The sequence below is a fragment of the Fusarium verticillioides genome, chromosome 1 (genome assembly GCF_000149555.1).
Source record: "Fusarium verticillioides 7600 chromosome 1, whole genome shotgun sequence".
NCBI lineage: Eukaryota > Fungi > Ascomycota > Sordariomycetes > Hypocreales > Nectriaceae > Fusarium > Fusarium verticillioides.
The window spans coordinates 607,726-629,167 of record NC_031675.1 but is presented as its reverse complement, the minus strand read 5'-3'; the positions used below and the strand labels follow the sequence as shown (position 1 = coordinate 629,167).

Here is a 21,442-nt window from a genome sequence, read left to right as displayed (position 1 = left end):
ATCAATTGAGTCACAGCAACAGCGGCCCGATGTCGCTTAATGACAGGTATATAATATGGTCCTTCCAAGTTATATGATAGCTCATGTTTTTTATCTGATAACCTAGCGTATGTTCTACAAGAGTTGATAATTCTTGGGACATCAACTAAAGTCATCGACTGAGGCTATCTTGACTGACCAATCAGATCGCTCACAAAACATCTACCGTGTTGCCCCTCCCCCGCGCTTTCCAAAAAAACGCACAAAAATTTGGACCGAAATCGGCAGGAACCAAGAACGAAGTTCCCCTCCAGGCAAAGGACAGCCTCATCCTTTCCAATTCTCCAACGGCCGCCATCTTTCTTCTTCTTCCTTTGTCAAAGACAAACAACTCATCAACCATTGGAACAAGAACACTTTATCTCTCCCCATCCATCATCAAACACAGTCATCAACAACACATCACTTTCATCATCAACAGATTACATTCATCATGTCCAGCATTGGGCAGATCTTCCGCGTGACGACGTAAGTTCTATTTCCTCCCGCTCTTCCTTGTTGTACCCCACCATCGATATACAGCCCAGCTAACAGTCATCTCTTTGTCTTGCAGTGCTGGCGAGTCACATGGAAGAGCTATCTCGTGTATCATCGATGGCTGCCCTCCCGGTCTGGACCTCACAGAGGCCGATATTCAGCCTCAGCTTAACCGTCGTCGGCCAGGTCAATCGGCCATCACCACGCCTCGTAACGAGAAGGACCGCGTCACCATTAACTCTGGCACCGAGAATGGCGTCACTCTCGGAACACCGATTCTATTGACCGTCCCCAATGAGGATCAGCGACCAAGGGACTATGGTGATAAGACCATCGACATGTACCCCCGTCCCAGCCACGCAGACTGGACTTACCTCGAAAAGTACGGGGTCAAGGCCTCGTCTGGTGGTGGTCGCAGCTCTGCACGCGAGACTATTGCTCGAGTGGCCGCTGGTGCTGTTGCCGAGAAGTGGCTGAAGCAGACCTACAACATTGAAATTGTTGCCTTTGTCAGCTCTGTCGGAACCATCAAGCTTTTTGCTGATACAGATGCCATGAGCACCGATCCTGCCTTCCTCAGTCTCTGCGAGACTCTCACCCGTGAACAAGTTGACGAAAATCTTCCCGTCCGATGCCCCGATGACGCCATTGGCCGAGCCATGGAGGCCCGCATTGCAGAGCTGCGCGACGAGCACGATAGCACTGGTGGAACAGTCACCTGCATTATCCGCAACGTGCCCTCTGGACTTGGCGAGCCCTGCTTCGACAAGCTCCAGGCTAGTCTTGCCCACGGTGTGATGTCTATTCCCGCTGTCAAGGGTTTCGAGTACGGTTCCGGTTTCCATGGTGCTGAGATGACTGGCAGCAAGCATAACGATCCTTTTGTGCCAGCACCTGCTATCGATGCTGCCACCCAGAGGACAGGCATTCCTCGCTCAAGACTCCAAACGAAGACGAACCACTCCGGCGGTATTCAGGGTGGTATCAGCAATGGCATGCCCATCTTCTTCAGAGTCGCTTTCAAGCCTCCTGCCACCATCAGCCAGGACCAGATCACAGCACTCTACGATGGCTCAGGCGAGGGTGTTCTCGCTGCTAAGGGAAGACACGACCCTTGCGTTGTGCCTCGTGCTGTCCCTATCGTCGAGGGAATGGCGGCGATCATGGTGGCTGATGCTCTCATGCAGCAGAATGCGAGAAAGATGTCTACAATCAAACCATAGAATGGTAGGAATGGCAAGGACAAGGGCAATGGCGAGGGCCCTAACAAAGACAATGGCGAAGACCTTGACAAGGAAAACGAGAGGATCGCAGTGCATTAGATACCAAAACGGAGAGTATGAGATGGGACTTTATTGACATGAGGGACGACGACTTTAGACTATTCTTAACTTATCTTTAGCTTTTCAATCCAAAGACTTGAGTAATGTTACAATAATGCTCTCCGTGTTTGTAAATCTTTGACAAGTTGAGGCTTCTATGGTCCGACCTCGGGTTTTAATCCTAAACCTTGTACTAATGTTCTTCCGAGACTTTTATAATATTCTCGACAGTTGTCTACAAGTTACTTGCAGTCTTGGGTGAGTTCAGAGACAGACCAATAGAAGACAGCTGGGGATATTCACTTTTCCTCAACAGTGCCACATCATCATAGAACACATGCAAGATATAGTAATGATGATTCTTTTCGTATTTATTCTTATGCCCCTCGTATATGAACAAGCCAATGCCTCGTAAACCCTTCCAATTCGATAATATCCCAACGCCGTAATGCATCAACTCCCCTGAACAAACAACCATGTCTATGTATGTTTGGGGGGGTCCAGGGGTGTGGGTATCATGGCCTTTTCTGAGACACAAACAAAAACAATAAACTCCTAAAGGAAGAAAAAGATCCCTGATCCAATCACACACCTTCTATCCATCTTATCCTTTACTTTTTAACGCTTGCTTTTTTCTTTTGCTTTTACTCTTCTCCTGATTGAGTTGCAGCTGTTTCGCTTTCCGTCTCGGCTGTGGGCCTGCTTCGCGCTGAGTCTCCATCTCGAGCCATGATCATATCCTTTTCAGCTTGAATAGCCTTTTCTCTTCGCTGCTCAACGTCTTCTCGGCGAATAACTTTTCGTAGACCCTCGCTTGCTTGTAGAAGACCGTCGATGCTGATGGCGTGCTCTGTCATCTGATGGCTGATGTATGTGTATACACCAGCAGGTGTGTTGCACTGTAGCAGGTTTCCCTCGTTGAGCTTGAGGAGCGCGAGGGCGACTTGGAAGAGAAATGTGCTGCCGTCGTTGGTGCAGAGGACGACGTCCCAGACGCGGAAGAGGGCCTCGGCGCTGAGACAGTCGGTGAAGACGGAGAGGAACCACTGGAACGTCAAGGCCTCGAGCTCAATGGATAGCGAATCGAGATGTGCTGAGAGCTTGGGGAGGATTGCTGAGACATACTGTCGTAGAACCTGTTGATCTGCGCGGGAGGCCATGAGTGAGTGGTCGTAGTAGCCGTGGGGAAGGATATTCTCGATGATTGAAGTAAGAATCCAAAATGCGTCCTCGGCAGAGGGCATCATGAGCAACAAGTTTGCAGCAATCAAATTCATGCCTTGGCAGTATCCCACGTCCTTATTGCGTCTGGAGTACGCCAACAAGACTTCGTTCAGTTTCTTGACACCAGGTCCCTTACGGAAGAAAATATTGTCCGTCAAGGTCCTGTTGATGTCCATCTGAATCTGACTCACAACAACAGCATCGTCGTCTTCACCGGTCTGAGCGACCAAGTCCTCATAATAGCCAGGGACACGAAGGGCTGCAGCGCCTGAACACTCTGACCACACCTTGGCGCGATAGGTGACAGGAATGCCGCCCAAAACCAGGGTTTTGAATTCGTTCCATTTAGCTCGTCCAACCTTTCCTTTGACGCCGAGGCCTGAAACTCCAATCATCTCACCATCGGCAACGCGGGTTTCAGGAAGGATCATGGCAGGTTGTTCGTAGCGAGCATCAGCAGCGGATTTGGCAGCAGCAATAGCGGCCTCACCCTCTCGCTTGCGTTCGGCGCGCACCTTTCGAAGAAAATCGTTCCATCGAACTGTCTTTTCGCGCTGAAGGGCATCGTGGACATCGCTCAGTTGTTGTAGAAGAAGCTTGACAGGTTCGGTATCGTCCTTTGTGAGGGCGATGGATGATTCGGATTGAGAGGGCCGTGATGTCTCGCTGTCTACTGCAGTAGTTGTGCTAGCTGATGGAATAAGACCAGAGTTGGTTGAAACGATTACTGGCTTGACAGGTTCGGTGGGGTATAGCTCTGGCTCGGGTGTCTGAGCTCCCTCCATAACTTCGATTGACGGTATCGCGATGCTTGGAGTGTGACTCAGCAGTTCCGTAGGGAACGTTGCGATTTTCAGATAATCGGTCCATCTCTTAGCTTTGCCCTCTTCCGCGTTACGCTCCTCCATGCTGTTCAGACTCTCAGGACGTCCCTCGCTCGACACACTTCCCTTAGGGCTGGGAAGGTCCTCTAACGCGTTGGGTGAAATGCCACCTCGACCGTTAGCCAGCATCTCTGTTCGACTGCCCTTACGGATATGTCGAGCCACCTGCGCCGCCTCGCGTTGCCGTTTCTTGCGTCGCTGATCGTATATGAATCCAAACCGGTCCGTCAGATACTCGCTGTTCGGAAAGTTGTTATAAATATGTGTTAATGTTGGTGGCTGTGACTCTGGTGATCGAATAGCGTCCATCTCCACAGGCCCATAGCTCTCTTGTGGAGATGATAAGTTATCCGGAGGGCTGCCTCGCATACTGTCCCAAGCCTCTTGTCCCTGTGATCGGCCTGATCCTTGAGCGGATGATCCTGGTGTCGCTTTACGCATCGCCATCAACGCCTTGGGACCGCCAGCAATCGACACTGCTCGAGACTGACCCGTGCGGCTGCTTGTAGTCGAAGCAGCTCGAAGAGAGCCACCCTTATTGGAGGTAGTGCTGGTAGCACGGCCTCGAGATTCAGCCTCGCGTGTACTTATAGCTCCGCCCGCCACCAAACGAAGGGCCATGCTTGCGAGCGATGACGATGCTTTGCGCTCGCCAGTTGCGCCCGATTGAATGCTTGATGCACGGCTTGGGCTTCGAGTAGATTGCGTGTCTGGTGGACTGAAGAGATCCTCCTGCAACGTTGGTCGTCGGTCCATACTAGAGTGCGATCGAATCACAGTTGTAGGGTTTACTCCTTCGCCGTTCATACTGTTAGTACGGCTGCCTCGCTTTGCGGTTCCAGAGCCCCAGAGATAATCCTTCCACCCCTTTAACGTGCCCTTGCCGCTGCCGTTCTCGCTGGGGTTGCTGAAAGACTGGCTACTTGCGCGGATGGTAGAACTCTTAGCGACTGTCTCGCCGTACGCAGTAGCCACTACAGTGTCTTGCATCGCATCGCTCATGAGGTCGCTTAATCCAGTATGCTCTCTCCGGAGTCCCTTGTTGGCCGCGCGTAGCTCAGCCTCCACAGTCCGTAGGCGAGTTTCAAGATCCAGGTTAGAGAGGCCGCATTCTCGAATGATCTTGCGCAAGGCCCTTTCTCGTTCATCAGCGCGGCGGCGCATATTGGCGATCTGGGCATCTCGTTGAGCGAGGTCTTCGGATATTTGTCTGATCAGTCCAATGGCGCCGTGCCGCGATATCAAGCGTTGAAGATGCTCGTCATCGGCGTTATGCAACGAGCCCGGGACCTTGCGCACCGGATGGTCCTCCTCAAACAAGGCACTTCGCACATCTGAGCCTCCAGTCAGATCAACTATCGATTTGCGCCCAACATCCGGGGCCGCAGTGGGAGGAACGGGAGTGTCGTCGGGAGCATCGTCTTGTCCGCTGAGTGGATCATTGCCTGGGCTTTCAGGTGAGAAGCTAGGAAAGCTCGTGAGACTCTTGTCGCTGGCAGCTATACTACTCGCAGAGCTAACAGGCTGACTGGGACGTTTGCGACCGCGAGGGCCTCTGACAGTTGCGCTTCGGTTGCTTCTGGAGCTTCGGTTCGAGGTGTGGGATACGTGAGAGGCGTATGACGCATATGAGGCGCTGCTGTGCTGGGAGACGGACCTCTGGAGTGACGACATAGGGTCGGCCGCTTCCATGGCCGTCGCCATAGCTGAAGAGATCGAATCGTATTGGGGGTTTATGCTTGTCTAGGGGACAAGACAGGTAAAATGCTGGGAGAAAAAAGATGAGAAGGAGGAGAGCGAGAGAAAGAGAGAGCAAGCAAGCAAGCAAGCAAGCAAGCAAGCAAGCGATCAATCAATCAATCAATAATGAAGGGTGTGGGTTGCACAGACGAGGGAGGGTGTGCGATCGAAAAGACAACCGAGGGGTTTGTACTGGGTACATGTGCTTTTGCATGGGGACGGGATGAATGGAAGCTGTCGATATGATATTAGGTAAGATATGACAATATTCATAGAATTGCGATGAAGAAGCTGGAAGCAGTTTTGAATGGGAGAAGCATTCAAAGCAAACTATTAAGAAAATATTCTGTTGCCTTTGCAACCATTGAATAATGTCTTAAAATTACCCCCTACGAAGAAAGAGTCAGAGCAACCAGACTACGCCTCTTCAAAGTAATCTGTACCTGTAACCCCAGCACCTAGTTAGGTCATGGAACTCCAGGCCGGGTGCTTTATGCCCTTTTAGGTCGTCCGGGCTTGTTGCTCCTCCGTAAAACTGATTGGTCTTCAGGGCATCATCTATCAGTTTTAGGGAGCCCAAGTCGCCCTACCGCACCAACCCGCCCTGAATTTGTAGCAGGCATTGATACCGAACCGAGCAGAATGGAAGCGATAAACCCAAACGTCCAGATGAATGGAAAGGATATTGATAGACAAATGATTTCCCTAATTCACGACCACGCCAAGATAGCTCCTCTGTTTTAACAGATACACTATTTCCCTGCCAACCTGTTGTATCAAAAGGGTACCTGACGCTCGTCTCCACGGTTGGGTTCTTCCTTTCCCTTTTTCTTCAAGCTCAAGGGGCCACCACCAGCAAAAAAGCTTGTTATTTTAAACCGACAGCGCCAAAAGCTGAGCTCAGACATGATCACTTACAAGCTCGTGCACAGTTGAAATAGATTTCATCTCCAGGGCCATCCTAGCTAGACTATGCCTGGCCAACAGCCCGAAGATTCCCGCACCCTGGACAATTCCAGAACATTTCGCATCCCAGCCCATGTCTGACTCGTCAGTAAAACAATATGTGGCTTGTTTCTTCCTCTCAAAGGAAAAGAAGAGTCAGAATCGTGTTTGTTGTGTCTTGTATCGCGCGGCCATTGTCCAGCTTTGAAGAGCTTGATGAGCAACCTTGATAGAATGGAAGCTTCATAATTGAGCACCCAAAATGGAGTGCGTATCTCTGACGTCGATGAGGCTGCAATGATCAGCGCGACTTCATCCTGCAGCCAATTAATATTCTGATACAAGGTACCCTTGAAGATTACCATTTCGTACCTGATACTTTACCGAGTGGACGCGTTTTGAGTTGGTCTACAGCATCATCCGCATGACAGACCAGGCTAAGACCTCCCTTGTCAATGCGTCTCGTAATTAACTGTTTGACACTTCACTTCTTTTCTCTTCACTTCTGTTACAACGCTTCATCTTCAGTTCAGCTTCATATCATGTATGTAGTATTCATACAGCTCATGTCCCCATAAGCTACCTTATGTAAGATAATTACTCGTAATAGTTAATCCCATGAACTCCTACCAATGCCAAAATCCAGCCTGGCAATGCCATCTTCATTCATGATCCGTTTTCCTACCCCTTTAAGGGCCATTCCCTAGCCTGCCTCTCGCTCCCTTGATCTGAGAGAGAGAAAAAAAAAAAAAAGAAATCAAAACCAATCAAAACATTCCACAAACGCCTCATTCAAATATGCACAGCTCAAAACCCCCTTCTCGCCTCTCGAATTATACACTTTTGTAGTGCCCCTTAGGCAAAGCTGTCCTCTGCATTCCAACGGCTGCTTCGCATCGTCCCCATCGTCTTATTTTCCGCCGTCACATCTTTGCAAGGTGAAGAGTTTTCACCAACGAGTGTCTCATCTGGCAACAGGCCCTCAGCAACCAGTGTCTGAAACACGGCGTCTTTGGCTAGGACCGTCTCTCGGTCGATGCCGAGGCCATCTAATTTTCGTAATCTCTTGCAACTTGCCACAAACACAATTTGGTGTAGTCGTCGCCGTAACTTGGTCATCTCATCTAGTCGACTAGAGAACAGCTGGTCACGCTCGACATCTGTGTCAGGCAGCATAAACGGGTCAACGTAACCCTCGCGATCCGCAGGGACCAACATCTGCGTTGGCGCGTAGAAACCAATCGTGATAGGATTGTCCCTCAGATCAAGTTGAGTGAGGTGTGGAAACTCGATAAGCAATTCGGTCACCATGGTAGAATCAGCTAGTCGGTTGCCTGCCACCAGGAGCTTCTTGAGTCGTGGAATGAACCGGAGCGGTTCCAAATCTCGGATCGCGTTGAAGTTGATGTTCAACGTTCGGAGGTTAGGCATCAGCTGACCAAGGTTGTCTGGCAACGCCTGAATTCCACAGTTGGCGAGCTCAAGGAGTTGCAAGTTGAGAAAGTCCACTGTGGGCGCAAAGGTGCCCAGGTAGTTGCCAGAAAGGAAAAGCTTGCGGACTTCGCAGGCTGAAGAAAGGAAGCCAAGGTTGAGAGCCTTATCTGCCCGCTGCTCCCTGAGACTTAGGCTATCGAGCTTTCGAGCTCGGCTGAAACCACTCAACTCAGTAATGCGGTTGCGATCAGCATGTACTGAGTGTAAGTTGGGCAAGTTGCTGACGTCCAAACAGGTAAGTTGGTTATCGCTCAGTTCCAACTGACGAAGTGTTTTGATACACGATGGCACCACAAAGCTTGTAAGCTTGTTCTTGGACAGCCTCAACCGCGACAGAGCGGGAGCCAACTCGAGGTTCCGGACCGAGGAAACTCTGTTGCCTCCCAAATCGAGTTCAGTGAGGCGCTCCATCTTAACTCTTGCAAAATCAACTTCCTCGATCAAGTTGTCTCGGGCTCGAAGAGACAGCAGTCCATCATGGGTATCGAGGCCATCAAGGCTCGTCAGTTGGTTGTTGTCGGCCCTGATGCTTCGCAGATGTACCAAACCCTTGAGAGCAGAAAGGCTCTTGACCTCGTTACCAGAAATATCCACGTACTGAAGGTTCATCAAGTGATCCCAAGATGTCAACTCGGTCAGCATATTCTGCGATACCTTGAGCTGCCGAACACTAGGCGGCACGCCGTCCAAGTGCCCCAGTGCATTCTTGGAAGCGTCTAGTGTCACCAGCTTCCCGCAGAACTGGTCCAACATGTGCAGACTTCCCAGTCGCTTCTCTTGAAGATCTAGTTCTGTGATGTCTTCCCAGTAAGGCTCATACGGTTCAACCTCACTAAGCTTGTCCACAAGTTCCCGTATCGTCATGGACATGACCTTCTTAGAACCATCTCCAGTGGCCGCGTGCCGTCGACCCATAACATAACTGACCTCGAAGCCGAACGACTGATCCGTATTATTGATAGTAAATTCAGACAAAGGGCTAAGGGAAAGCTTTCCAACATTCTGGCCAATCATGACACTGTCGTCGGTAGGAGTTGGGTAGAAGTTGTTGTTTGGTGTTGGGTTGACGACGAAGCTGAGACTGGTGCGGCGGCCGTCGGGTGTTTTATGACTGACGACGCTTGTGTCCCCAATGATGCTGACTTGGCGCTGGTCATCAATGGGAAGCTCGATCGTGCTATCCTCGTCTTGCTCGTCAATCCGCGAGACAGGTCGAGGAACAAATGCTGGGCCATTTCGTGAGGGAATACGGTTACTCCAGCCTTGTCCATTACCGCCGTTCTTCAACGCTGATTTTCCAATACTGGCATGGCCTGGCGACTTCCTAGGTGATGAACTGTTGAAATGGCCATTTGGAAGCTCAGGATCATCTTCAAGGTTGTCCAGATCCTCTGCCACCACCACATCTTGTATGATGGATGCAACAGGTGAAGAGAACGTGATGGTGAGGTTGCGTTTCTTGGTGGTCGTCGAGGGAGTACTGTTAGCCTTGTCGTCGTGGAAGCTGCTCTCATCTTGGCGAGATTCTTCAAGATACAGCTCAGAATCTTCCATTACCCGGGCATCTAACTTGTCGAACTCTTCTCCGACAAGGCTATTCATCTCCGGGCTCAGTTGCCCATCAGGTGACAATGTCGTAAAGCCTCTAGCAGATTGGAACTTTGCAAACTTGGATGGGCTGGTGGGTGACCTCGCCTGGCTTGGGCTGCCGGCCGCGTTGCTCTTCTTCGCGGTGGTGAGATGGAGGTTCTGCATCTCTCTCGTCAAATCCACAGACAAATCTGGGATGCTGGCGAAAGGATCATCCTCGCTGTCTGATGGAAGAATATTCATGGGCCGCCGCGAAGGTGTCTCCTTCTTCTTGATCCAGATATTGTTTTGCTTATCGAGATACATACTGCCCACTCGATCCGGGATAAGATGTGACACACTTTCGGGCATGATAGTTCTTCGGGTCTCAGAGCCATGCGAGGACGTTGTAGGATATGTTCTGTTTGTCGAAACCCCCGATGACTGCGAGTGATAGTCGCGCGAGGGGCTCGATGGCAGCGCATCATGAGCAGGACCAGCTGACAATCGAATGTTTGGTGGATCGCTGATGACTTCGTCCTCTGTGTTGTATGACAGCTCTGATCGCTGGCGAGGCGCCTTCTCAAGTTCCCGCTCAACCTCTTGATCGGCAAGAATTGCTTCCTTGACTAGGCCCATGGATCGCATAGATAAGGTAATGATGTCTCCCATGTCGCTGAACTCCTGATACTTCCTCAAACGCTTGATTAGCTCTGGATCTTCCTGGTGCTTAGGTGGTCTAGGCATCGGGTTTCCTTCACGGCTTGGAGGACGAGACAGGGGCTCATTCGTTGACTCCTGATAAGAGTCGTCGAGGTCATCCCCTTCGGGTGTGCCACGCTCAGCCTCCGATTCTTCCACACTTGAGAGACCTGGTGGTCTCACTTGGTTGCGGATCATGGCCATGATTTGTGCAGCCTGGTCGACAAAGTCCTGAGTCCTAATAGATGGTTTACGGTCGACCTCACTATGGCCATCCGTAGAGTAACCAAGAGTCTCCTCCTGCAATGCCCGGACAAGAGTCTTCTTCGGTTTTTCTTGGGTCATATCATCCTCCGAGTGCATGGTCTCGTTCGGCTCACTACGCTGGGACGATCCACGGCTTGGCGTAGGACTGCGCGGGCGGAGAATGTTTCTCATCGCAAGCACGTTGGGGTTCGCAAGTTGGAACTCACTAGGTCGTGCATCCTTGCGTTTCCTTCCCATAATCGACTGCATGTCACGGCTGGCGGACTCTACTCCTTCTAACCGATCCTCTCGGCCAAAGGCAATGTCGGAACGATGCAGCGTTCGGCGACGCTTTGGCGTTGGATCCTTGGACGGAGACGTTCGAGGTCTCTTACCCTCTGATCCGCTATCGCGTTTGGGGGTATTGACATTGCCTGGAGCACCCTTTGCTGGACTCAGAGATTTGCTGTGGATGTGACTAGAACCCGAGATTGCCCTCTGATGCTTGCTACCAGATGATGATGTGGACTTGCCCCGGCGTCTGCGTACGAGCAATTGAGGGTCATGACTGGGAGACGCTACCTGCTCCGGATGTTGAAGAACTGACTCGACTGGTGGAATATCTGGTGATTGAGGGTCATCATTTTCCTTGTCGGAATAGATTGCATCTCCTTGAGAGACATATGAAACTTCCTCACTAAACTCGTATCCTTCAAGTTCTCCAAGGCCAAAGCGACTGAAAGACCTTCCACTGATAGGCCTGTGGTTCGTAGTCGGTAAAGCAGGGCTAGACATGGAGTCTCCGTATTCCTGAGCGGGCATATCAGACTGATCATGAGGAACTTGAGATGCTGAGGATTGCCTGGAAGGGGTACCCGACATGCCTTCCTCGAACTGACTGATACGCCGGAGCAGTGTTTGATTGGTAAATGTATCATAAGGACCAAAAAGCTTGAGGGGACTTCCAGCAGATGGCGCACTTCTGCCCTGATTAATCTGCTTCTTGTCTGGACTGGGGAAGGGGGCTCGTGGCAAGGACGGGCTGATGTTAAAGTAGTCATTTTGATATGGGTTGGTAACTTCCGTTCTTACGGAAGGAAACTGTTTGGGAGTGCTGGCCTGCAGGGACTCCTCTGGAAGCATTCCACTTGTGTCAACACCCAGGCCAGGACTGAGATCACGATAGCGGAACGAACCATCTCCTGATCGACCCCCTCGTTGGAGGTTCAAGAATCCGCCCTTTGTTGCATATTCTTCAGTATCCTCGGGAGTGGCAGAAGCTTCCGGATTAGGCTCGTCAAATCCCGTCTTAGGGTCGACTGCAGGGTCGAGAAGCATCTGATTAATGCGCAAGGCTTCGAGCTTCTGCTTCAATCTGTCTGCTGGCAGCTCAATGGGCGCAAAATCCATGTTGCCGTCCTTGTCGCTCTGCTTGCCGATAAGAATGGGACTGAAATCTTCATTGCGAATCACGCTTTGGCCGCTAATCTTTCGAACGCTTCCGTTCGTCTCAGAGGGAGCGCTTAAACAGCTTTCATCGCGATAAGACTCGTCTCGGTGTCTTGAGGGAGTTTCATCTCGGGGGCTGGGTATACTAGACACCATAGAATCTTCCACATTGAGCTTGTATTTTATCTCTCTTTGTGCCCGTCGGGGGCTAGGGCTCGGTGTAACATCGTTTGGATACAGTGGCTCTTGGTCCTCCAGTTCATCAAGTTCGTCGAGTTGACTCAGATCGGGTTCGAGATCGTTGCTGGCAACGCGCTGGGGATATGATGGTGGACTAGACGGCATCATAGATGATTCCAGGCGTCCCTCTTCGTCTGCATCGTCGCCTGAAGCGTCGGGCGGTCTGAACATGTCTTGTAATCCGGTCGCAGCTGAGCAAAACAGGTCGCGCTGTTCGCCATACTGAACGTCGCCGTACACCAGTCGTCTCTTCCACTCTGGTGTATCCTGCTGCCTTCCAGGTGACGATTTGTGCTGAATAGTGTTATGGACAACAGAAGCGGTCGTGGAGGCAGAGACAGATCTACTGGCAAACCTTCCGGGTGGGAATTTGGAGCCTTGTGATGATGGTCTAACGATGCGCTGGCTGGAAATGTTGATATCATTCGCGGTACGCTCGCTAAGTATGTTGCAGCTCGAATCGCGAGCAGCTGACGATAATTGGGGTCGTGAGCCCAACGTTCTACGCGGTATCCTACTCGGCGTCTCTCTTGGTTTTGTCTTGGGTTCTTCGGTATCTTTCAAAGGGGGAAGTTGAATGGCGGAGGAATCAGATCTGGGCTGAGAAACCCAATCCTCGGACAATGAGTCCAACCAAGCGTGCTCCATGGTGTCACCCTGGAAGCGCAAATCAAGGTGTAAAAATGTCAATGCGAAGCCATGAACTAAACAAAAATCATAGGCGGCGGTTGGTGGGGTCGCGAGGTGATGTGTTTATGTTGCAATGGAGTGTATGAGGGACTCCAAGACAGAGTGGGAGAGGAGAGGAATGAGAAATGCTGAGGTGAAGATGTATTAAATCACAAGCGAGAAGTAGGGCTGTTGAACTAAGACATGGGGTCTCGACAAAATATTCAAACAAACAAGCACATGCGAAATACAGATCGAGAGACGACGTTGTTTGCGCGTACCCTTGAGCTTTGGACTTTGGACAATCGAGATAAACAAGACCAGGGTCCTTGATCCGGTTAGAGCCGTTGCTCTGCCAACGGTGGGACCCTGCTAGGATGTACTAGCCAGCATCATAGGACGATCTTGGATGGCAGTCCGGGCAAGAAACTCAAGACCTTTATCCTAAGTAATGAAAGGGCTTAGACAACTAAGTCTAAGTTAGGAGAGTCTTTACGGATTTTACTTAAGCATCTTTTTCTGAAGTCTTATATTTTCTTACGCGGGACGAAAAGCATGGTTTGTTGCAATTGCAAGTCTTCCTTCAGGAAGCCTTTTGTCAGTCACCCTCACCAATGAAGATGGCCTTCAGGTTTCGATTAGGAACTAAAAGATGAATGCAAACATATTCTCTATTGTTCCCTATTTGATTCCACTCATCAATAAGAAGAATATGCACTGTGAATGGACTTTCCTCGCTCTGTGTCACCGTCATGACGTACAGTAAAGCACTTTACGCGACACCACGTGACTCGACGCGGGGCGCGTCTCCCCTGGTGATTGACCGTGCATTCTCATTTCTTTAGCAGGGATCGTGAATCAATAGAACGACTAATCACCCAAACAGTCGGTCAACCCTATATATGCTTTTCAAGACAACGATTTTCCGACCGGAGGGCGCAAGCCTCGAATACTATCAAGATGGCCGCCCAAACCGCTGATCCTCTAGCGGACGAGCTCGCTCTGGGATGGGGTGAAGACACGATTTACTGCGAAGCGACTTGCGACCCCCAAGATGTCTTGTACGAAGGTTCAGACGACGAAAACTACGATAACCCGATGTCCCGAAAGCTACGTATCGAAGCAGCCGGTCAACGATTTCTCGACGGAAAAACACCAGTCCTTCTGACCGCACTGCTCAGAGGCCCCTTTGATGCGAAGTCCTCGAACTGGGTGAACCCTTGGCGTTCAAAGCACCGAACGGCTGGAAATGCAAGAATAATAAGGACGTCGCCAGGGAAATTGAAAAGATCCGCCAATGTTCGACGCAACGTATCTATTCCAGAGACAGTTCAGCCGGCTAGTGATAGTCTGGAATGTCACCTCCCGAGCCCCGAAAGCCTTAACCAAACTTCAGAGACCGAAACACACCCTTATTTGGAGGAAGATGAGCTCGCCAAGGTCCGAGAATGGCGAGATGCCGTGGATGCTGAGAAGAAACCGAAGGACGAGTTTTGGGCCTCAACACCAGAAGGGTCATTGTCTGAGAGAAAGCGAAAGGCCAAGGGATCTTCATGGTTGAAGCATCTGGCAAATAAACGACAGCGAACAGAAGTCATGGAAACGGGATCCATTGATACTCCAGTCCCATCCAGAAATCAACCCTCGCTCTCAGCTACGAAGGCGTTCAACACATCATTTTCAAGTGTCCCTGACCGCTTACCATCTTCCGCCATTGCGACAAAGAAATTCTTCTCACCGCCGCAACATGAGCAAACGACTTCAGAGGACGAACTATCCCGCGATAAGGTTACGTTGGATCGAGCGCCTTCGTCGTCACCTTTATCATCTCTGCAGTACACTCCAGTCCTGGATTCACATGCGAATATATCATCACGAGACAGTGTTGACCACCAAACACCAAGTAAAGTCTCAGTTCCTGACCGAGGCTCTGTGCCCGGAACAACTGATCTGAGAGCTCAAGATGAAGCGGACAGCAACACAACACATCGCCCAGCTTTCGAGACCCAAGAAGATGCCAGTTTCTGTTTTAAAATGCGGCCAAGGCTCAATCAAGCTGCCGAGACTGCATCAGACCGAGATGTCTCCATGTCCAATGAGGACACTTGGTCTGGCCTGTCATCTATCTCAAGCAAGGAATTTCGTGGATTCGATATTTCTGACAGCCGGCCGAATAGTGCGGAGGGCTGTTCGATGATTGATACCACGACATCTGATTCGGAGCTCACAAGTTGTCCTAGCCAAGTGTCGGTGGAAGACGCAGTATTGCTCGTCGCTGAAGAACTTCTCAGCGCATGTGAATCAACCACAGGGTCAGAAGATGAGGACATGGGTGTGACGGCCGATGCCACCAGCAGCCTGGCTGTAACTGAAAATCACGAGGGCAGTGTCACTGCCTCCGTGGACGAATCTAGCGAAGAAGAGGAAGAGGAAGTGGAAGTGGTTGGCAAAGCGAAAGCCACTGAAGTTGTATCCCCAACAACACTCAATAATAGGACGCCACAAACCTGGGCAGGACTTCGCAAGGCTGAGGCGACGCCATCAAAACCCACAACACCTTCTCATGCTGAGTATCTTCTCAGAACTTCAATCAAGAAGAAATTCATTCCTCAAAGCTCATGGGAAAAGTTGGCAAAATTGACTGGAAGTCCTGCCCATCAAAGCTCACCCCAAAGAAGATCATCTTGCCCGTCGAAGCTGGCCTCCAACTCTCCCAGTGACCGGCGGAAGACAGCATCGGTTCAATCTACTCCTATGAAGACGACTCTACGTCGAGCTTTGAGTCTTCCCCAGCCTTCGTCACAGAACGTGAGACCAACTGTTGTCGATAGCCCAGCCAAGGAGCAACAGCTAGAGCAAGAACAGCGCCAGCCCAATCCACCAAAGGACACACGCATTCCCTTCTCACAGCAGACCCCATGGGTCGATAATAAGCTTTCTCAGTACGCTACACTGAGCCTGGGCAAGATATCTACAGACAGCCCTATGCCAGAGTCAAAGGAAACGGGCACTATCGTTGCTGAATCCAGTCCTGTTAATCAAACGCCTTGGACAAACGAGATGGCCGAACAGCCGACAAATTCCCAGGCCCTGACGCCTGTTGTCGAATTAGAGGATCGCATGGCAGTCGAAGAGCCAAACACACCGGCCGTTGTATCTCAAGTTGATACACCACTACCGGATGCTTCTGCGGCAGCCACAACAGTCATAGAATCAACACCTGAGCCCCAGTTCTCGGTCAAATCATTTGCATCGTTCAGATCAACTTCCCCAGGGCATAGCTCTCGTAGAAGCAAGCGCGCTGTCTGGAGGGAATCGGGAAGTCGTATGCCAAGCACGCAGGGTATTCTGGCTTCCGCAACGAAGAATCCTTGGGTGGTCAGGAGCTCTGAACGTCGAGTCTCTTTCGCACCGCTACCCCATGAGACCAAGGGATATTCAAGTAACCCAACAACACCCTGCCCATCTACGTCTAAGGGACGCCAAGGCTCACCACCACCTGATACTCCTGTGTCCGAACTTCCTACATCAGGAGATGACAAGTTCCATAAGCACTTTGATGCCGTGGTGCGGGGACCTATTATCCGTCAAAAACAGCGTTTGCTCCCATCAGAATCACAGCGTACAGTTGGCAGTCCAATGCCAGATGCTATGGCAGAGGCTTTCCTTTCGGCAGACCAGCTGCGTCAATCAGCTCCTCCTTCGGATCCAACTAAGAGCGATCGCGAATCTGATGAGTCACAAGACCCTATGGAAATGGCGGAGGATGTTTTCCGCGAGATGGACCACGTTTTCGAATGGAATCTTAGTGGGACAGAGTCATCACCTCAGAAGACTCAGGGCCAGCAAAGTCCATGGTGAAGGATCACCAAGAACGTTTACAACAATTTGAAGATTTCATTGCGGGCTTTGCCCCTATGGATGAATACACTGTCTTTTTTCAAAAAGAGTTTTTGTTTTTCATGCATCAGCATTCATACCGAGCGTCGTGGACCTCGAGCGTATCAGGAGTTAAGGATGGACAGGGAATGAAAGACACGACAGTCAGACTACGGGATGGGAGTCATATATGGATGTTTACATACCACTCAGGCGTATAACGGGTAGATACCTCAAGTAGATTCAACACGAATTCAAATCATGTTATACACAAGGTACTCAGACCATACTTGTCAGTGAGAGCTAGGCTCAAGACCTTGATCCTGGGTGATGAAAAGACTTAGGCAACTTAGCATAAGTTCAGGATAAGTTTAGTAGACTTAGAATACATTTTGCTGAGTTTATCTTAATACCCTACATTGAGGTCTGATGTTTCCTTGGTCCTTGAAGGGGAGTAGTAAAGACGAGACACGCAAGCTCTGTTACAGAGGCAACACTATCAGACTCGAAATAGGATTTACGACACGCGTCGATATGGATTAGGACCAGCCCAGAGCTGCAGAGCATTGACTACGTATTGTACACTCAGTCAAGTCAGTCCCTATTGTTCTAACCACGTGCAAGCCCAACATTCCGGGGCCCTGGAAACGAGGCGACAAGCCTTCTCAAACTGTACCTCGTAGCATTCGATTCTGACACCGCTTCTTACAAATGCAAATCATGACGGAGACGAATAAAAACTCTCTTCCTTCGCCTATTCAAAAAGAAACGTGCATGATGCAAGGTATGTAATGCTGTCTCCCTTTCATCGCCCATGAGCCCGCGGTTACGGAGCTGATTCGCCAGGAACCAGATGCGCCTCACACATCTCTAATTGAACTTAACTTAACTTAAGTTTTGGTGTTTTTAATATTAGCATGTAGCGATTATGCCAGGTGGTACAACGAAGTACTTCCTCGCCCTGATTACACGCCCCCTGGGCGGCACATGGTTGCGAGGGGAGCTGTTTGTGGATGGGTTGAGCTAGATCGACGATTCAGTGTGGTGAAAGAAAGCTTTGGCCAGTGGAAGTTTCGGTGTAGACTAGAAGCAGCGACGGAACGTGTGTCAAGATGCCGGAATCGTATTCTGGAGATGATCTTTCGGGGAGAGGAATACTTTGTCGTCCGTGTTGAGAAATTGAGGATTCGATGACAGGGCTGTTTGGATATCTCAGTGACACAGCGGGATCGGGGGTGGAGCTATTTTCCGCTCAGTCCGGTCCCGGGAACGGTAGTATGCATGCTCTGGAAGAGGAAGCTTATTAGTCGGATCTGGGTGATAGATCCACGCAGTATCTTGATGTAATTCCGGTCTTGCCTTGCTAGGGCTGTCGTCTCTTGTCTCTAGCTGCACGTTGCGCTTGGTAGAAAGGTCCATTTGCAAGAGTCAGATGACCACGAAGTCTGTGGGTTTGTGGATTTGTATCCATATACTGGCGGATCTCCTGAATCGCGAATCCAAGGTTTGTCTTGGTATTCTCCCAAGAGGCGGGGGATCTTGATGCAGAGCAAGACTGAGTTAAGCCCTACTGTGAAGCAGATAACACTCGACCGGGTCTTTAACCCGGTTGAGGCGGCTAAAGAAGGGCCTGCGTTGATAATCATGCTTCAGACAATGTCTTTGGCGAGAGTGACAGTGGAAGCACACGACATATCCAAAGGATCGGCCGGTTCTCCCTCCACAGTGCTTCTCGCTTCTCCTTCCCCCTGAATTGGCGCTGAGCCAACGCCGTAGGACATGTCTCACTCGAGATAGTCCATGTCACTCAAGATTTGAAGCCGGGGGTGACAATGAGGCCGGGTTATGTTGAAGGTTGAGGATTTCGAACGTCATGGAACGTGAAGTCGAGGCACGTTGTTGAGAGACGGGCAACTATTGGCCGGCGAGTGACATGCACATCTCTGTGGCATTGACTTTGGCGAGATAAAAAAGAGTCTGGCTAAAAGATGGGGTATACCAGCGACTTTGATGATTGGACAATCGAGGTAGGGATGGTCGGGGCAGGGCATATTTCATGGATGGATTTCATGTGTCTTGATAGTTGTTGTTGGTGTTGGTGTAAGAGACCCAAGAGCCACTTTGGCGGGATGGGACGTGCCGCCATCGTGTAAGCTACAGTAGCTCAACGAGATGATACGACCAGGAACAGCGTCCCCTCCATGATATGAGAAAAACCCTTCATCATTCATGCGTTTCGGGAAACTGTAAATTTGTCCGGGGCACCGGGGAGGTCTGATAGCAAAAGTCTCATTTACCCGGAGCGATATAGGGTAAGGTCTAACCATTGATGTTTCAGTGCACGCCTCTTTCGGATCAAGGGCTCGAAACAAATTCCACCGATTAAATGTTGCAGAACAAACATCCATGGCTTCATGCAAGTAGTTGCACCGTCGGCGGCCGCAGTCATATGTGAACTCGGCTCTTTTGTCTTCTTTCTTGCGGCTGATGCATGGTATTAGCGGGGATATCTCGACAACAATCCAACGTCTAACAACACGCCCCAAGGACATAAGCTAAGCGCACAATTGCAACAATAGAAGAAAGAAATAGCGTCTCGTGCAATACACCCTACTCTGCAATGAGCATTCGGTAAGGACTCGAAAATGAAGCGTTCCAAGGTAGGTTATTCACGTTTCCTGGATGTCATCTCAGGGGAATATGATCAAGCTCAAACAAAAAAAGAAAACCATAATACGCCAAAGGGGGTATGGGCGGCAGGGCTGGAGCCATTTAACAGAGTTACTGAGAAAACGTGTCTCGGGGATTTTCATTGTGTCATCGGAGATTGATGAGCTGGCTATGATGATGATGATGAATGATGGAATGAGGAAGCTCTGTGCTCTGGGGGCCAGCGACTGAAAAGACCGGACGTGGCAAGACGACACCAGACTCTTCATCTACTGGCCAAAGCCATCATGTTGTGTAATGGATAATAAAAATGTAAATTGTAAGCCGCAGACCGAGTCTTTGGTCTGAACCAATACCAAACCATGCAGATGTCAATGTCTTGTGCGTTGGAGTCTCAGTTTAGAGAATCTGGGGTTATGATCAGCGCATAAATGCAATCGGAATCGCACTGTCGGCACAACTGACCTGACCTGATATCAACAACACCCATCATGGATGCATTGCGAAGATGTCATGATCTTGGCCAGGTTTGAAGCATCACATGACACCCTTCTGGATTCCCACCAAACGGAGCCCCGCACTAAGGGACACCATTTGATAGATGCATTGATGGAGGGTGAACGATACGATACGTGTGCGATGATGGGAGAGTATGACCAGATTTGTTGATGATGGGCAGTTAGTTAAGCCTGTGATATGCGATTCACATGCAATGAGAGCTGTGACATTGATTCTGAGAACTCAAGTGAGCACTGTAACGCCGTTGACTTACAACCTCCACAATATCAGCATGGTAACCTCCTGAGAACAGAACCTAGCCAGCCAACAAGGACCTGCATACGCCATGTTCGACTAGGAATCCAAATCAAAAGAATCCGAAACCTTAGCCACGCCACTTCTCTCTATCTCAACCTCGACCATTGTCCTTCACCTTTTGCTGTCTTGGGATACCCTAGTCTCTTCAGTGTAGCCTCGTCGGGGAACCAAAGCATTCAGCAGCCGCATCGAAAGAGAGATGAAGCATCCAATCATGAAAGCCAATTGCTAACAGAAACCATCAAATGTCACGAACTAAACGTGGGTCTCCCTTGCGGTTTGCATAGCCGAGAATGAAAGGGTGAACGTGACCAAAGCGAAAGAAAGATCCAAGAAATGACCCAAGAATGACCCAGTGATGATCCCTGCCCGTGAAACGCAGCAGAGGTTCCGCCAAGCGGCCGACAAAATACGTCAGCCTTGGCTGAAAGTTTGCAACTCTAACTTTGAACCCGAGGACAAACAATTCAGAAGTTCAGAGACATGCATTCTGAAGATATACGATGAGGAACACTTGGATAGGCGTCTTATCAGCCATTGACTTCTACCAGACAGTACAGCTTCCTCAAAGGCCACAGGCTTGATGCAGTTTTATTTCCTCACCCTCAAGCGGCAGGGTTAGATGAAAAACCTCCACTTTCTGGCAGCAACGGCGCAGCGGGGCTTCTGAATAATTGCCTAAAGCATCGTGAGCCTGCCCAATGGTTATTCAAGCTGGATCCATGATGATAAGGACATGCATGGGGGATCTGACGCTTCACGCATATCTGCGGAGTGTCCTTTTACAGCGGGACCAGCTATGATACTCTTCTAGGCACATTGCAACTTCAATTGCAAACTGCGAGTGTAAGTGTGACTTACTGAAGTGGTAGGCTATCCGTAGAGTGGTAGGAAGTATATACAGATAACACTGGGCAATGCAGATCTGATAAGCAGAGATCGATGGTGATTTGCAGTTGATCAGACTGAGGCTTTGAGTGATTCAAGCTGACTGAGTTGATGCATTGAATGAATGAATGTCGTTCCACAAATCTCATCAGAGTAAAGAGCTGGCAATGCTTATTTTGAGGCTGACTG

The 21,442-nt window shown here is 50.1% G+C and overlaps 5 protein-coding genes across 5 annotated transcripts; 2 read left to right on the top strand and 3 right to left on the bottom strand.

Annotated features, from left to right (window-relative positions):
* The first annotated feature begins 104 nt into the window (after window positions 1–104).
* On the top strand, window positions 105–1,963 carry FVEG_09741 (chorismate synthase). The gene is made up of 2 exons (XM_018898804.1): window positions 105–507; window positions 593–1,963. The coding sequence occupies exons 1-2, from the start codon at window positions 473–475 to the stop codon at window positions 1,737–1,739; spliced, it is 1,182 nt and encodes a 393-aa protein (XP_018756753.1). The 5' UTR covers window positions 105–472; the 3' UTR covers window positions 1,740–1,963.
* A 164-nt stretch (window positions 1,964–2,127) lies between these two features.
* FVEG_09742 (hypothetical protein) lies at window positions 2,128–5,789 on the bottom strand. Its single transcript, XM_018898805.1, has one exon. The coding sequence runs from the start codon at window positions 5,648–5,650 to the stop codon at window positions 2,483–2,485; it is 3,168 nt and encodes a 1,055-aa protein (XP_018756754.1). The 5' UTR covers window positions 5,651–5,789; the 3' UTR covers window positions 2,128–2,482.
* Window positions 5,790–7,163: 1,374 nt separating this feature from the next.
* FVEG_09743 (hypothetical protein) lies at window positions 7,164–13,095 on the bottom strand. The gene has a single exon (XM_018898806.1). The coding sequence runs from the start codon at window positions 12,977–12,979 to the stop codon at window positions 7,487–7,489; it is 5,493 nt and encodes a 1,830-aa protein (XP_018756755.1). The 5' UTR covers window positions 12,980–13,095; the 3' UTR covers window positions 7,164–7,486.
* Window positions 13,096–13,862: 767 nt separating this feature from the next.
* On the top strand, window positions 13,863–17,153 carry FVEG_09744 (hypothetical protein). The gene has a single exon (XM_018898807.1). The coding sequence runs from the start codon at window positions 13,961–13,963 to the stop codon at window positions 16,859–16,861; it is 2,901 nt and encodes a 966-aa protein (XP_018756756.1). The 5' UTR covers window positions 13,863–13,960; the 3' UTR covers window positions 16,862–17,153.
* Window positions 17,154–17,252: 99 nt separating this feature from the next.
* FVEG_16654 (hypothetical protein) lies at window positions 17,253–20,076 on the bottom strand. Its single transcript, XM_018905898.1, has 2 exons — window positions 20,015–20,076; window positions 17,253–19,957 (listed from the first exon to the last, which is right to left on the bottom strand). Exon 2 carries the CDS (start codon window positions 19,429–19,431, stop codon window positions 18,934–18,936), a length of 498 nt encoding a protein of 165 aa, XP_018756757.1. The 5' UTR covers window positions 19,432–19,957; window positions 20,015–20,076; the 3' UTR covers window positions 17,253–18,933.
* Window positions 20,077–21,442: the final 1,366 nt, after the last annotated feature.